The 17,643-nt window shown below is 40.0% G+C and overlaps 1 protein-coding gene and 1 pseudogene across 2 annotated transcripts in view; one reads left to right on the top strand and one right to left on the bottom strand.

The window, feature by feature from the left end:
• SRGAP1 (SLIT-ROBO Rho GTPase activating protein 1) overlaps positions 1 to 17,643 on the bottom strand; it is a 264,777-nt gene that overhangs the window by 11,079 nt on the left and 236,055 nt on the right. For both annotated transcript variants that reach the window (XM_021678635.1, XM_021678634.1), the window contains exons 16-18: positions 10,702 to 10,807; positions 6,901 to 7,125; positions 3,970 to 4,049 (exon numbers count right to left, since the gene is read on the bottom strand). In XM_021678635.1, coding sequence (XP_021534310.1) covers positions 3,970 to 4,049; positions 6,901 to 7,125; positions 10,702 to 10,807 — 411 coding nt within the window. The remainder of the gene's footprint in view (positions 1 to 3,969; positions 4,050 to 6,900; positions 7,126 to 10,701; positions 10,808 to 17,643) is intronic.
• Positions 782 to 1,218, top strand: LOC110570588 (annotated as a pseudogene).

The following is a 17,643-nucleotide window of genomic DNA, read 5'->3' on the forward strand; positions in this document are numbered from 1 at the left end:
CCTTGGAACAAATCATCTCTAAGAATCCTAACCACATTCCAGTCCTCAGGTAGGTTTGCAGTTTAAAATCACACTACCTGGGTGGCCTGGGAAACCTCAAGCTAAAAATTCACTATGGTCCCAAGTTGGCTGTGCCCCAGGCAGAAGTAAATGAAAAGCCTTTCTGGAGGAACTTACCTTCAACTGAGCCTAAAGGAATTCCACACAGTTCCAAGGAATACATAAAAAATTTACAAAACACTCTGGAAAATAAGACTCAGTGAGCAAGAACCAAAAAAAACCCCAAATCCAGGAAGACTGCAGATACTAGAATGATCAGAATCACAATTTAAAACAGTGGAAAGGATTAATATGAGTAAAGAGCAAAAGACTGTAAAAAATGATTAAGCAGCCGATGCGAAAGTGAACCAAACAAATGTAGAAAAGAACTTATAAACTCAGTGGATGGGTTTAAAGCAGATTAGTCATAGCTAAAGAGAGAATAAAAGGATCATGTATACAGCTAAAGAGGTACTAAGAGAAAACTGACAGCTTTATATGTTCATATTAAAAAAGTGTTGGGGCGCCTGCGTGGCAGCCGGTTGGGTGTCCGACTCTTGGTTTTAGCTCAGGTTGTGATCTCAGGGTTGTGTGATCGAGCCCTGTGTGGGGCTCTGTGCTCAGTGCAGAGTCTGCTTAAGACTCCCTCTGTCCCTTTCTCTATCTTTCTCTAAAATAAATAAATAAATCTTAAAAAAAAAAAAAGTGTCGAACAGCCATCCCTGAAGTGCCAGTGGCCAAAATGAAGTTCAATCCCTTTGTGACCTCTGACTGGAGCAAGAACCGTAAAAGGCGTTTCAACGCACCTCCCCACATTCACAGGAAGATTACGTCATTCCCTCTTTCCAAAGAGCTGAGACAGAAGTACACCATTTGATCCATGCACATCCACTAGGATGATGAAGTACAAGTTGTGTGAGGATACCAGAAAAGTCAGCAAATGGGCAAAGTGGTCCAGGTTACAAGAAGAAATACGTCATCCTCACTGAATGAGTCCAGCAAGAGCAGGTAAATGGCACAACTGTCCACATGGGCATTCACCCTGCCAAGGGGGTTATCACTAGACTAAAATTGGACAAAGACTGCAAAAAGATCCTTGAACCTAAAGTCAAACCTTGCCAAGTAGGAAAGGAAAAGAGCAAATATAAGGAAGCAACAACTGAGAAGATGCGGGAATAAAGTAATCTGATATACGACTTTAAATAAAAACTGTTAAAATGAAAAAAAAGTGTTGAAAAGTAATGTTATAGATTAAACTTGTTGGAAAAAGAAAAAAATGATCTCTAAAGAGAAAAGTATAACAGTTTATTGAGAGACATTAAATAACTAGAAATATGTTTGTGGACTGGAGGAATGAATATTACAAAAATGTCAATTCTGTCCATGTTAATATATGTAGAGTTAGTACAATACTATCAAAACCATCAAAACCATCAGGTTTTTAGTTCTAATGTATGTTTTAAAAACTTGAAAAACTGAGTCTAAAATTTAAGTGAAGTTGCAAAAGATTATGAATTGTTAAGGAGAGCAAAGTCAGAGGTCTTGATTTGCCAAATATTGAGATTTATTAAAAGGTATCAAAATTAAGACAGGAGGGATAGACAAGTAGATCAGTGGAAAACAGGAGAGCCCAGAAACAGACTTGTGCAAAGAGGACCTGTGATTTATGCAGAGCTGTGGAGAAAGGACAATTAATGCTGGGACAACTGTGCATCCATATGGAGAAAAAGGAATGGACCCCAACCTCACAACATACCTCCAAAGAAATTCCTGGTAGAATAAAGACCTATGTGTGAAAAACAAAACCTGAAAGCATTTAAAAAAGAATACGGGTGGGGGGGCACCTGGGTGGCTCAGTCAGTTAAGCGTCTGCCTTCGGCTCAGGTCATGATCCTGGGGTCCTGGGATCGAGTCCCACATCGGGCTCCTTTTTCAGCAGGGAATCTGCTTCTCCATCTCCTTCTGCCCCTGCCCCCAGCTCGTGCACGCCCTTTCTCTCTCTCCAAAATAAACAAATGTTAAAAAAAAAAAGAGAGAGAGAGAAAGAATATGGGGGAATTATCTTCATTACCTTCATTCAGCACAGAAGGATTTCTTAAAGGAGACACAAAGTGAAACAACCATGATTGGGTAACTTCAACTCCTTTAAAATTTCCTTGTTTAGCAAAAGACATAATAAGCACATGAAAGACAAATTACAGAGCACAAGATATTTGCAAAACATATACACAATAAAAGACCTGATCCATACCCACAAACTACTCTTACAAATAAGAAAAAAACCAAAGCCAAATCAAATTAAACCAAGCAAAAAAAGTCCAGAGAAATGAAGAGTGGGCAGGCAAATGGGCCCCAAATGGGCAAAACACTTGACAGAAATTTCACACAAAAAAAGAAATTGAAGCACACGAAGGTCAGTATATCTACATGAACCATATTTTTTATTTTCTGTATTCTGACCTTGCTGCTGCTGAAGGGTCGGGCCCTCCCAAGGTTCACCAGTTCCTACAGATAGTGTAAACAACTCACCTGTTCCGCCTTTCAAATACAAACCAACCAATCCAGAGCCCACCCCAACCACCTCTCCTGGGTCACTATCCACCTGCCCTAATCACCTGACCAGGTACCAGACAACCAGAGACAGCCCCTTTGCCCCAGAACCTGCTGAAATTATTCTCACTAGCCAATCTGAAGCCTGCTTATCATGCCCTGCCTGTTCCTTCCCGCAGAAAGCACAGCAAAGACTCTTGCCCAGTTGCTCCTTCTACCTCTGCCTCCTGACCAACCTTGGTGCTTTTCTGTGTGGCCACCTGAGGCATGATGTACCCTTTCCTCTTGTGTACTGTGAGTAACAAAATATCTTTTCAATGGCAATCCTCTCCTGATCTGTTGTCCTTACTATACACCAAGTTTTCTTTTAAAGATTTTATTTATTCATTTGAGACACAGAGATACAGAGCGAGAGAGAGAGCATGAGCAGGGGGAGAGGCAGAGGCAGAGGGAGAAGCAGACTCCCCACTGAGCCAGGAGCCCGATGTGGGGCTCGATCCCAGGACCCTGGGATCATGACTGAGCCGAAGGCAGACGCTTAACCATCTGAGCCACCCAGGCGCCCCAGTATACACCAAGTTTTCTATAATACTCTATATCGTAAAACAACATCTTTATCAGTAATCAGAGGAATGCAAATTAAAATCACAAGATACCATTACCCATGATGATATTGGCAAAGATGACAATATTTGATAAAATTAAGTGTTGATGAATACGTCCAACTGGAAGGCTGATATACTGCTGGTGGGGGTGTATATCATTACAGCTATTCTCAAAAATAGTTTGGCTCTATCTAGTAAAGTTGAAAACATGCTTACTCCTAGGTGCGTATATCCTGGAGAAACTCCTGTGCATTTGCAGTACTGCAGTAGCATACATGTTCAAAATATCCCTAACAGCACTCTTTTTAATGGCAAAAAATAGAAAACACCTCACATATTCATCAATAATAAAATAAATACAATGGAATATCATACAGTGGTCAAATAAATGATTATAATTGCATGCAACAATGTGGGTGAGTCTCAGGAACATAATAGTGAGTGGAAAAAAATCATGAGAAGTATATACAGTATGATTCCATTTATAGAAAGTTCAAGAAAATAAAAAATGAAACAATAAACCACTGAAAAACACAAACATATAGCGGTTACCCCCGAGGGAGTAAGGACGGCAATCATAACAGGGAAGGCAAAGGTAATGATGTCTTTTTTCTTCAACTTGGTGGTGGGTTTGTGATGTTCACTGTAATATTATTCTTCATACTTTACACATATTTTATAAATTTTCTTTTGTGTCCTACTGAATTCTTAATATAAGCAATTCTAAAAAAATGGATACTACGGTTAGTTTTATAACAAGGGCACCAGGGCATACCGTCTTCACTGGTGTGGGGCTCTGTACCAGCGTCCTGATCCACTTCCTCCAATGTACCATGCTCACTGTATGGGCTGTCACTGTGAAGTGGACACAGAAATTCTTATAAAGTCAAAGGATTTAAAAAATGAACAACTGTTACTATATGAGACTTTGGAATGGCAAAAGAGTTTCTGGATAGTCTTTCAATGAAATGCTAGAGGCTCCAAGGGTCATCTGGTCCTATGGGAGTGCAGGTCCCTTCATCTTTGACACAGATAATTTGTATCCACAGAAATTAAAATTGGTTGAATTCCAGTGGAATATGATTATTGCCCTGTGGATACAGCAGTTTTTGTAAATTCATTTCAACATACCTTACTGCATATCAACTGATGCTCTTTGATTTCTGCTTTGAATTGGGTGTAGTATCCTTCCCATCTTTTCTTGATACATGTTCATTGCAGATTTGAGAGAGTCATGATTTTTATTCTTTTTAAAAACTTACCCTTTAACACAACCACACTCCTCAAATGTATACTGGTAAATGGAATCCATCTGTCATAAATAACGAACCTGACATTGTGTAAAAGCCCATTTATATTGCCGGTGTTGGAGAGAAGGATAACTACTTTATCATTGACTTCCTGTTTAAAATGAGTGATGCCCATAGAGAACACTAGGCATGGGTGAAGGACATAATCAAGCACATGTTACTGTCTGCAAGACTCTTTATTATGGGGCCTGCTTATAAAAAAAAGAAGTGACCACAAAATCCTAGGATCCAATGTATCAGATAATATTGACCAGATCTTCACATACCACTCTTTGATAAAAGGAACAAGGCAGCAGAACTTACAGATATAGCCCTGAATGTTTGGAAATACTGTGACACTGGCCTTGCGATAAATACAACTATGAAGATAAACTTACGCATCTCACCAGGGCTGAGTTTGATTCATTTATCTTCACAGAGCCAAGCTCAGCAGTCCGTACCTTGCATATAGTACGTGCTCAAGTGAGTATTTTTTTTTTTAAAGATTTTATTTATTTGACAGAGAAAGACACAGCGAGAGAGGGAACACAAGCAGGGGGAGTAGGAGAGGGAGAAGCAGGTTCCCCACTGAGCAGGGAGCCCGATGCGGGGCTCGATCCCAGGACCCTGGGATCATGACCTGAGCTGAAGGCAGACGCTTAACTAACTGAGCCACCCAGGCGCCCATCAAGTGAATATTTTTGAATTCAATTTCATGTGTGAAATTGCTGGATATACCATAGAACTGGAATCTATCGTGCTTTGTTGTTTAAATTTAGAAGGGAGTGCTTCTGGAAGGAGTCAACCTTCAGTTTCCTTAAGTCATACATTCAATCATACTGTGGTGTAAGACCCCTGTTATGGTTCAAGTGTACTTTCAGGTATTTAAGATCCTTCAGCTATTCACTCTACTTCTACCTAGCCTTCAGTGAGGCAACGGGAAACAAAGTGTCCTCAGGGGGCGTCCAGAATGGGCTTAGATAGGTCTGTCCCAGCTGCTCCTGAATCTGAGCTGCACAGAACGGTTTCTGAGGTGGGCTGGGAGGCAGCAGTTGAGTGGGAAAAGTCACGTGGGCTTTGGAATCAGACAGCCCTGGGCTGCCTCCAGTTACGAGCAGTCCTTGGAGAGGCTCCTTGGCCTCTCTTCACTTGGTAGAGTGGTCAGTGCATAAAGTGATCCCATGTAGCTGGCACATAGTAGGGGCTCAAGGAACCAAAGCTACTTTTATTGTGTATGACTTCTTAGAAGCAGGAATTCATAGATCACATAATGAGCACAGATATTTTAGGGTTCCCTACCTTTGGGATTGTTCAACTGACCACACCTCCCCCCATCTTCATACTTCACTAGTGACTATGCTGCCATATTAATAATATGTAATATCGATAATATAATAATAATAGTAGTAGTAGTAATAATATTAAATAATAGTAATACTAAATACTAAAAATAGTGACTATTACTGCCATTTTTTATCCCAGTGATGTATTAATAATAAATTAGATAAATTTAAAATAAATTTGCTTAAAATGACCATTACTACTATAATTGGTTAGGATAATACTTATTAGTAAGAAATGGAAATAATTAAGAATGAAAACATATTTCGTTGACAGGGCTCCTTTAAAATGATATATCTGAGGGGCACCTGGGTGGCTCAGTCGGTTAAGCGACTGCCTTCAGCTCAGGTCATGATTCTGGAGTCCCGGGATTGAGTCCCACGTCAGGCTCCCTGCTCGGCAGAGAGTCTGCTTCTCCCTCTGACCCTCCCCTCTCTCATGTACTCTCTCTCACATTCTCTCTCTCAAATAAATAAAATCTTAAAAAAAATAAAATGATGTATCTGAAATATTTTATATAGAGCCAAAACTATTTCAGGATAAAAATGAAATCTGTCAGTTCAATCACTTATCTTTGCTTGATATAATAGTAAAATTAATACAGTTCTCTATGTTTCAAAACCATTATTCTCTACCGAAGTTGTAGTAGGGTGGATATATTTAAAAAGATGCCATCCTTGGGGAAAAGGGAGGGATGAATGGGAGTTTCCACAGTTAAGAAGCCAGTTCTGTCTTGGGTCTTAGTATTCTAACTTATCTCAAGTGTTCCTGCTTCTTCTTTTTGTAAAAATCGGAATCTTTGGCAACCTATGGTCAATTCTTACTCTTTTTTTTTTTTTTTAAGATTTTATTTATTTATTTGAGAGAGAGAGTACAAGCTGAGGAGAGAGATGGAGGGAGCAGGGAGCCTGATGCGGGGCTCAATCCCGGGACTCCAGGATCATGACCTGAGCTGAAGGCAGTAGCTTAACCGACTGAGCCACCCAGGCGACCCCGGTCAATTTTTATTCTTAAACTGATTATCTCTACGTCCATACTTTTCCCAGGGAGGGAAGGACTAAACTTCTTGGACTTACCAGTAGTCATCTCCAGCCATACATTTCTCATAAACAGGGCCATCCAGCTCCTTAGCATCTGGAAAGATAGTTTCATGGTGGATGATGATGGTTTTGACAATTTCATTCACATGAGCCTGGCAAGACACCTGATCCTGTATTTCTGGGACAGGCATCAATGTGGGACCAAAACAAATGGCCAGGTTATACGGGTCCATCATATTCTCGTCGCTGTACTGCGAAAGGCTATGAAAGAAAGACAGGAGTTAAAAAAGCACAGGAGAGAAAAAAGAAAATTGTTGTTCAATACGATACTTCATATTCTGAACACAGGGATCCAAAGCACTGACTGTATTTGGTTTTGATTATTAGAGTAAGGTAGCGTTCCACCTACTTTAAGTTGCCTCAGCAAATTCCAAAGCAAGTGAAGCAACTTACAACCTTTCAACTAGGAAGAAACTGAAAGGGGAATATAAATCCTCCTTACTTAATTCAGTGGCATTTTTCAAAGCCACAAGAGAGTTTAAGATAATTTCTATTTCAATGGAGACCAGGACCAAGTGAATGAGTTTCATTTATAAACACTATGGCGAGGCTCTAAATGCTACTCAAGTAAATCTGGAAAGGGCAGTAGTGAGCTCCATAAAGTTTTATGGATATCTTTAAAATGCCCTCCCACTAATCAAACACATCTCAGATTTCAGTTTTACCCTATAAATCTTGAGGAAAGCCTAGAGGAAAACAAAGCACCTTTTCTTTGTAACCACTGAAAGAAAGCAAACAACTCTGGGCTTTATAATTTGCTTTTGGGTAAGAGTACCAAAACTAGTCACCAGTCAGTCACAAAAGACATTAAAAGTGCAAGAGAAGGGGAAAAGAATCCCCAATTCTCTCATTCCTTTTAAAGTTGGCTAACTACAAACTTTGGAGAAGTTTCTGGTTGTCTGGTACTAATTTCTAAATTCAATCCAATGGATATTTGTGAGATACTTTCCAGAGGTGACTCAAAATAAGCCAGCTCTTTATTGTTCTGCCTGTAACACATGCAGAAGGTGCTGTTTGAGAGAGAAGCTAGAGACGTTATCTTTCCATGAATAAAATGTCAATCTTGAAATGTAAAATCCAGGTGAACAGATGACGAATGGAAGAAGGAAAAAAAAAGACTCAGCCACATTTGTGAGATGGTGACAGACACAAAGAAACTGAAATACCACATGACCTGATACTTTATCCTTTTTTGGAAATAAGATAGCCTAGAAAGCAGAAAATACAAAAGCATAATTTCCTCAGCTAACATATGTCTCTCCCTTCTGCCATTTCTCAAGCATTCAGTCTTTTTAAAAAAGTTCACAGTAAAGCCAACGATTATGTTACAGATCATCTGGAAAATGGATGCATGGAGGAGAAGTGAGATTCAGAGTAACAATGGTCTGATTTTCGAAAGACACACATAAGCTCGATGCGGAGAGTCACAGTTAATCTTTCTGGGTTTTTAATTCAGCGCTGGCTTGAAGAGCAAAAGCTTGTTATAAAAATGTTGTATCCATGTTTTGATTTTACAATTAAGGGAGAATAGGTTCTTTCTCTTCTCATAATTCCTGTCCCAAGCATCCCACCCAACAGGCTGGGGCTTGTTTCTGCGTGAAGGCAGGTGCAGCGAGCCAGGGGGCATCTTTGGGCAGAAATGCTGGAAGCAAGGCCAGCCGGCTGACTCATGGCACATTTGCTATTCTGTTGAGCTACAGGGTGAGTTTGATTCAGGTTTTGAGAACTTTCTTGATTCACAGACTGCTTTGCTAGTCTCTTGTCGTTTCCTGGTTCACTGTGGGATTCGCTCAGGTGTGCCAGGAAAATTCAGTGGGGACAGCACGTAGACGGCCAGCAGGAATGCAAGGCCCTCCAGATCGGGGGAGGGGAGGAACATGCAATTAAAGTTGAAGATCACAAGCGTCTGGATTTTTTTTTTTTATTTTAAGATTTTATTTGACAGAGAGAGACACAGCTAGAGAGGGAACACAAGCGGGGGGGGGGGCGGAGAGGGAGAAGCAGGCTTTCCGCCAAGCAGGGAGCCCGATGTGGGGCTCGATCCCAGGACCCTGGGATCATGACTTGAGCGGAAGGCAGACACTTAATGACTGAGCCACCCAGACGCCCCGCTCTTTTTAAATTTGAGGCTTTAATACTAATGAGGAAATAAGATTAAAAAAAAAAAAGAACCCCAAAACCCAACCCAGGTCACTCCAATTGCTTCGATAACCATCTTTAGCTAGGCAGGTCAAATGCCAAACACAGAAATTCAGATTCCACTCCACTTTGCCCCATTACCGCAAGAGCGGTGTACATTTGAGCTGAGTGCCTTGACTGGGATTTGCCATCAACTCTCCAGCTCAGGCCCCAAAGCCCACTGTCCCAAAGGCGCTGGTTCATGAGGCTCTCTCGAATTTTTGTCTTACACGGCTCTTCTAGAATTTGGAAATGATGGCAGCGTGGTTAGTTGTCATCCCACCTTGCTTTTTGGTTTGAGCAGTCAAGAATGCCTCCCGCTGGTTGAAATCCATGTCTGCAGATGCAACAGACTTAAGAATCCCCCTCATCTTTGCCATAAAGTGGGGGAACTCCTCAGGTGACACCCCTGGATAGAGCTGGCCCCCCAGCAGCTCCTCTGTGGTGCCCTGGTGCCCGTGCCCAGCTAAGGTGCCCGTGCCCGAACCTCTGAGCAACGCGCTCAGAGGTTCGGAGCCCTCACGCTTGCCCGCCAAGGTCAGCAAGCCTTCAGATTTTTAAAACCACCTGGGTAACTAGGCTTATTTAAAGATAGGATTTCTGGCCATCTACATAACCTAAACATAGTTTATATCCATCTCTCTAGATACTGCTTTTTCCTAGGGGTTATTTCTGTACAAATGGGCTTCTGCTGTCATTTGTGCATATTTTAGTCCCCTGCAGGCATTTCCCCATTGGATGATACTTGGTTTCTGCAGTCAGCCTGAGTGGGTATGATTTCGGGAATAGTTAGCAGGCCTGTTGTAAGTCCCCACGGCTTGTGAGAACTCTAAACCTCCAAAGAAATAGAGAAGAGAAAACATTCTAATTTTGGGCAGGATGAACCCATGGCAGAAGGAGAAGGCATTGCCCCGAGCTTACTCCTCCCAGATTCTTTTATTTCCAATTACTTAACTAGATCCTTGAAGAGCAAGGGGCTCTTAGGCCTTGGGGAAGATGTTCTTATAGGGGGGCCCATTTTTATTACCTAGGAAGACAAATGAAAATCAAGGTGCTTAAATTAAAACAGTAAAGTTTCTTTGAAAATAATGCCATGATTTTTTAAGGTTTCTGTTACATTGTTGCAGAGACTTTTACAAATATCTTCTTCTTGACAAGAGCCCATTATATTGAGTTTGCAGAAGTTCTTTTTTGGATCTGCGTATAATTCGCATCTATAGTTCTCCTTCCTTAACTACAACATCAAAAATCACAGAAATTTTCTGCACTGAGCGGGTGGTTTACATCATTCTGATAAAAACGTTCATGACATTAGCTTCTGGATGGAAGTTGGAAAAACACGTATTTTACTGACAAGTGTTCTTTTTGGTAATATTTGTATATTTTTGCATGTATGGTCACTGTTTCTGCATCTTTCAGCTATTACACAATGACCTTGATCTGCTGAAGAAAAACATACCTTCAGTCTATATTCAATCAACTTCTCTTTGACTCTGCTGATAAATGGGACCCAGTGTACATTTTACAGAATCCAAGAATTCAGAGCAGTGCAAATGAAAATGGAAGATGGGCATTCTGGCCGAATATTAGGGTACTTACTGATTGAGGAAGGCAAAGAGGTACCTCATCACTATAAGGACGGACCTAGGCAAGGTCAGGAGGAGTTTGCGGATGTGAAGCGCCCTCTCATAGAGATTATCTATTCCTATGGACAGAAGAGAACATGGTCAGGATCCTTTCGCTTGCCACATTTAAAGCAGAACACTGGGTGTTGGTTAGGTGTCCGACTCTCAGGGTCATGAGTTCAGGCCCCGCATTGGGCTCCATGCTGGGTGTGGAGCCTACAGAACACAGTACCAAATTTCATATCTGACCATTTAAGTAATCCCTTGCCCCTGGGTGAGCTGCCATTGTATCCAAAACAGTGAATAAGTGATCAGCTTGGGTGTAACACCATTTCTGAGAGTATCTCCTCTGACCTATCACTGTTTTCTCTGATTGCCATGGTCTTGAGCAACTTAGCGTCTTCTAGGTTTAAAAACCATTTTTCACTTGCTGCTATTTTTGGATTTTGCATCTGATATGGCTTCAACTCCATTCAAAAGCTGCATGGTAACTAAAGTAGTTTTGGGGGACATCTCCCCTATGATTCATTAATTCATCCTATATTTATTTGTATATTACTATGATTTAGGCAATGCACCAGGTTTTGAATCTCTCCTTCCTCAAAACTATCATAGTATTTTATTGATATGACTTTTTACTTTGTATTACATAATTTCATCAATTTTTTAAACATATATTTTAGGAGAGCCTACTAGGTTTCAAGTACTGAGTTAGGCATTAGAAATACATTAGTGATTTGATTCCTGCTCTCACAGAACTTATACCCTCGTGTTTACAGTTATTTATTTCCTTATCCCTGTGGGAGAGTGAGCTCCCTGAAGACAGGAGTACCTGGAACTTCCTAGTATTATTTTATACCTCTTTGCTAGCAATACAAATTGTCCAAAGCTTCTTAACACAAAAATGCCTGTGAATAGCAGCCAAAAAAGTTAGTTCCAATAATCCATTATTTGCATAATGGTCTATATTTTACAATACATTTTCACATTGGCTATCCAATTTAATGCAGATAACAATACTGTGGAGTAGGCAGGGCATGGATTGTCATCACCATTTAATGGATTAGGAAAAAGAGAACTGGGTAAGTGGCTTATCCTATGTTAGTTGGCTGGAGGGATGGAGCTGGGACTAAAACCTATTTTCTGTTTAAGTTGGGTTGTCTTCCTTGGATTTTTAAGTAACCTCAACATCCAGTGTGGGGCTCAAACCCACAGCCCCAAGCTCAAAAGCTGCATGCTCCACTGATGAAGCCAGCCAGGCACCCCCTTTATAAAGTACAACTCTGAAGACATTCAACAAAGATATATTTTAGAAAAAGATTTTTTTTTAAAGATTTAATTAATTTATTTGCTCTAGACACACAGCGAGAGAGGGAACCAATCCCAGGACTGTGGGATCACGACCCGAGCTGAAGGCAGATGCCTAACGACTGAGTCACACAGGCGCCCCAAGATTTATTATTTTTTTTTTTAATTAAGTAGGCTCCTTGCCCAATGTGGGGCTTGAACTCATGACCCCAAGATCAAGTATCGCATGCTTTACCAACTGAGGCAGCCGGGTGCCCCTGGGAAAAATATCTCAAAGAATATTTCAGAAACATTTTTGAAGCTTACTCTAATTTCATGTTACTACACTTGCTCTTAATTGCTCTTGAGATATTCATATATCCTACTTGAAAATCTCAGGCCTTTTTTTTTTTTAGGACTTCATTTCTGACACAGTAGCCAGTTGATTCTCCTATTTCTCAGGTTTTTTGACCTTCTCCCACACATAAATGTAGTTAGCCCTCCTGGATCTCTACTTGTTCTCTTCAGTGGCAAACTCATCTGGTCTTGAGGTTAGGACCATCCCTTCTAGGAAGGTAGTATTTTCGCTTCATTTTTTCCATTTTGTGTGGGACATAAGTTCTGTTGCTTCTACCCCTGGATATCTCACTGCTGATTTCCTAATTGAAGTCTTTATTATTTCTAACTTGGATCATGATGATACTTTCCTAATTCAGTTTCCCATTCCAATTCCTCTTAAACCAGTGGTTCTCAAACTTGAAATGAGTTATGACCCATTCTTAAAAGTAAATATTGAGATTTATTAGCATTTATTTTCTGGTCCTCAAAAAATTGTGTGTATAAATGACTTTCCATTCATACCTCAAACCAAACAGTTACAAAGTTTAATAAGTTTATGCAAATTATAAATTGTAATGATGAACTGTCCCATTAATGGTCTCTGGACTGGCAAGACCTTCTACTCTTTTCTAGCCACATATAGATCCATATAAGGATTATGATTAAAACCAGAACAACAAAACTTCTGCCATTGTTTACTGAGGATCTGGATTGTTTCAAAAGTTAAGTCTACTGATTCTCCAGGCTGATCCTCGGTATAAGGTTAAGGTCAACTATTAGGGAGAGGGTTTTAGCAACTTCAGGCTAGTTTGGGGGCCTTAGAGAAAAAAAGAAAAGGAAAGAATGTGAAAGGAACTACTCTTAATGTATTATTGATCTTTAATTTTTGTCAAATCCCAGAGGGGGCAAGTTATTTTCAGGCTAGAGGAGAACACAGGCATTACTCCCAAGAGGCTTAATTTTAATTCAAGATCCTCTTGTTTCTATCTCAGTTCTTTTTTTTTTAAAGATTTTATTTATTTATTTGACAGAGAGAGACACAGCAGAGATAGGGAACACAAGCGGGGGAGTGGGAGAGGGAGAAGCAGGCTCCCCGCAGAGCAGGGAGCCCGATGTAGGGCTCGATCCCAGGACCCTGGGACCATGACCTGAGCCGAAGGCAGACGCTTAACGACTGAGCCACCCAGGCGCTCCTCTATTTCTCAGTTCTAAAGTGAGTTCCCCTACCCCTTAAAGGTAGTTTCATACTTTTATTTAAAAAGAACTGGGGGGGCGGAGCGGGGATGCCTGGGTGGCTCAGTCCTTTAAGCGCCTGCCTTCTCAGGTCATGATCCCAGGGTCCTGGGATCGAGCCCCGCATCGGGCTCCTTGCTCATCAGGGAGCCTGCTTCTCCCTCTCCCTCCTGCTCTTCCTGCTTGTGCTCTCTCTGACAAATAAATAAATTTTAAAAACTCTTTAAAAAAAAAAAGAGCTGGGGAATAGGTATTTACTTGTTTGTTTAGTGGTTAATTTTCTTTTAACTCATTGATTTTTTAAGAAGTTTTAAATTCCACTTAGTTAACATACAGTGTAGTATTCGTTTCAGGTGTACAATACAGCGATTCGACACTGCCCCAGAGCAGGTATTGATACACCAATTTCACAGCAGCATTATTTGTGATAGCCAAGAGGTAGACATAACCCAAATGTTCACTGATGGATGAGTGGATAAACAAATGTGGTATATATACACAAGGAACCGTTACTCAGCCTTAAAAAAGAAATGAAATTCTCATACAACCCGGATGAATCTTGAAGACAATCTAAGTGAAATAAGCCAGACACAAGAAGACAAATACTGTATGATTCCACTTACATAAGGTATCTAGAGTAGTCAAGTTCACAGACAGAAAGTAGCATGGTGGTTGTCAGGGCCTCAGGGGAGTTTCTGCTTTCTGGGTATAGAGCTTCGGTTTGGGAGGATGAAAAAGTTCTGGAGATGGATGGTGGTGATGGTTACATAACAATGGGAATGTATTTAATGCCACTGAATCATATACTTAACAATGGATACAACGGTAAGTTTTATGTTCTGCATATTTTACCACAATTTGAAAAAAAAAAAAAATCGGGGGAGGGCACCATGAGATGCAAATGAAAGACTTCAGGAGAGAAAGGCAATAGGAATGTAAAAAAGTGATGCCAAAAAGACCAGATGAAATTATGGGAGGCAGGCATACATTCTCTGCAACTACAGTAAACATAAATCATAGCAGAACAGAAGTGCTCGCAATTCCTCAAGTCGTAGCAAATCTCTGTCCCAGAGGCCTCAGAGCATGACGGCTGTGAGCAGGACTCAGATATTACCTGGCTGGTTGCTCAACAGGCCTGCAGTGTACATCCTACAGGAGCCTCGCTCTGCTACAAATGACTCATTTACTCTCCCGAGTCCAGTTAGGAGGTCAAAATTTATGGTTGCTTCGGACACTGATTAATGTGCATTCCCAGCTGGCTCTGAGTGTGGCAATTCATAGTCTTTCACAGTTTCATGCTGCATGAAAAGACTGATCTTTTCTTCCCCTCAGAAAAGTTGTCAGTAAGGAAAATCAGGATTTCATTTGAATTTCTTTTAAGCTGGCCTTTGTTTCCACAATTCAGGATCTCATGTAATTAGGTAAAAGTGGCATTCATCCAGTCTTGGTCACATGCTCAAAACTCCCCATGCTTATTTATGGTCTTTTCCTAGCACTGCAAAGTTCCCATGTCAGCATCCCAACCTCACAGCATGGGGCTTTGACAGCTCTGTGTAAATGTGTGTGAAATAAATCTTAAAAAAAAAAATGGGTTGAATCACTATGCTGTACACCTGGAACTAATGTACATTGTGTGTCAATTATACTTCAATTAAAAAATTTTAAATAAAGTATATAGTTTGCTGCATTAAAGGAGATATACAAAATTTAGGAGGACATTCTAAATGATTCCTCTTGTATGTAATTCCAGAAACTTCACAATAAGTGTTAACTGCTCTGTTCTGTAACTTATTAAAATTTAGTTGCTCCGAAAAAAAAATGAAAAAAAAAATGTGTGTGAAAAATTCACCACAAAACACAAGTTACTTCAGAAAATGGCAAAACCCTCAAATGGCCATTACTCTGAAAATATCAGTTCTTCTGAGGCACTATGTGCAAAAAAGTATTTGTCAGGAAACAAATAATAAATCACAAGATGCAAATTTATCCTCAAGTATGACAACAGGGAAGGAAATGAATGGCCACATTTAGACATGGTTTATTTAAGAGCAGGCACACAAATATTTCTGAGCTCCAGAGATCAACAGGCAGTATTCAAGGTGAATTTACCAGTCCCAGGCCATTTTTAGGTTCATTGTTAGGTTCTATCAGTGTCAAGGTATTAATCAACTTTGTGCATGTGATAGTGTATGTGTGTGAATGAAAGGGACAGAGAAAAAGAGATATTCTAGTACATTTAGATGAATCTTAGCCTCGCCTTGATGGGAGAGTTACCAGCTGCTCTTCTAGGTAAGAAACGAAATGCTTGCAAGTCTTGCTAATATTCATTAATAGATCGAGTTCTGTGAATTAAACCATTATGTTCTTTCCTAGTTAAATAGCAACACAGAAATAAATACATAAATAATGTTTCTCCTCCTGCTGAATTATTGAGGTTAGTAAAGGAACAGTCTTAACTTAGGAAGCTTTATTCATTTCAGATATTAAGTCTGTTCCATATTTTTAAGGGTAAAAGGAATCCTTAGTATAAGGCATCAAACAGAAATTTAGAATTCAGACAGAAACCATCACGTATGCAATAAAGCTGAAAGAATTTTTAGCAACAAAAAGATACATTGGAGAACCAGGAAGAGAATCTGAGAGCTTTTTTTTTTTTTATGAAACAATTAGAAATGGGCAAATATATTTATGTACTAAAAGGCTCATTATAATATTTTGTTTAACTACAAAATCACTGGAAACAACCTAAATTTCTAAAACTAGGGAATTTGTTAAATGAAATAAAAGCCATTATATGGCCACTAAAGTCTGTATTTTGAAAAAATACTGATACAGGAAAATGTTAATAACATCACTAAATTTAAAAAATGGCTTATAGGGGTGCCTGGGTGGCTCAATGGGTGAAATGTCTGACTCTTGATCTCAGCTCAGGTCTTGATCTCAAGGTTGTGAATTCAAACCCCATGTTGGGCTCCACACTGGGCATGGAACCTACTTAAAAAAAAAAAAGGCTTATAAAGAACAAACAGGACATGATACAATTTTAATGAGATGTATTGAGATATAATTCATATATCATATAATTCACACATATAAAGTATATAGTTTTATGGCTTTAAAGTATATTGACAGTTGATTAATCATTACCTCAATCAGTTTTAGAACATTTTTATCACCTCAAAAAGAAATCTCACATCCATCAGCAGTCACTTGGTATGACACCCCTTTTATTAAAAGTATGTGGTTGTGATATAGCCATTCAATGGACAATTATTTGGCAATAAAATAAAGTGCTGATACATGCTACAACATGGGTGAACCCTGAAAACATGTGAAGTAAATGAAGCTAGTCACCAAAGACCACATTTTGTATAATTCCATTTACATATGAAATGGCCAGAATAGGTAAGTTTACAGAAAGTAGATAAGTGGTTGCCTAGTGGGATGGGATGAGTAAATAGTGTATGTTTGCTAATTGGGTTTTTTTTTTTTTTTTGGAGTCATAAATATGTTCTAATATTGATTGTGGTGATGGCTGCATAATCCTGTGAATATATCAAAAACCACTGAGTTGTATACCTTAATGAATGAATTGTATGGTACAAGAATTATATCTCAATAAACTATTTTTAAGATTTATTTATTTCAGAGAGAGAGAGAGAGAAAATGAGCATGAGTGGGGGGGGGGGCAGAGGGAGAGAATCTTCAAGCAGATTCCCCGCTGAGTGTGGAGCCCAATCAGGGATCAGTCTCATGACCCATGAGATCATGACCTGAGCCAAAACCAAGAGTCGGATGCCTAACCAACTGAGCCATCCAGGCACCCCACCGTAAGCTGTTTTAAAAAGTACATAGGTATTGGGGCACCTGGGTAGCTCAGTCGTTAAGCGTCTGCCTTTGGCTCAGGTCATGGTCCCAGGGTTCTGGGATCGAGCCCCACCCATATTGGGCTCCCTGCTTGGTGGGAAGCCTGCTTCTCCCTCTCCCATTCCCCCTGCTTGTGTTCCTTTCTCTGTGTTTCTCTCTGTGAAATAAATAAATAAAATCTTAAAAAAAA

This window comes from Neomonachus schauinslandi, chromosome 5 (genome assembly GCF_002201575.2).
Source record: "Neomonachus schauinslandi chromosome 5, ASM220157v2, whole genome shotgun sequence".
Classification (NCBI taxonomy): Eukaryota; Metazoa; Chordata; class Mammalia; order Carnivora; family Phocidae; genus Neomonachus; species Neomonachus schauinslandi.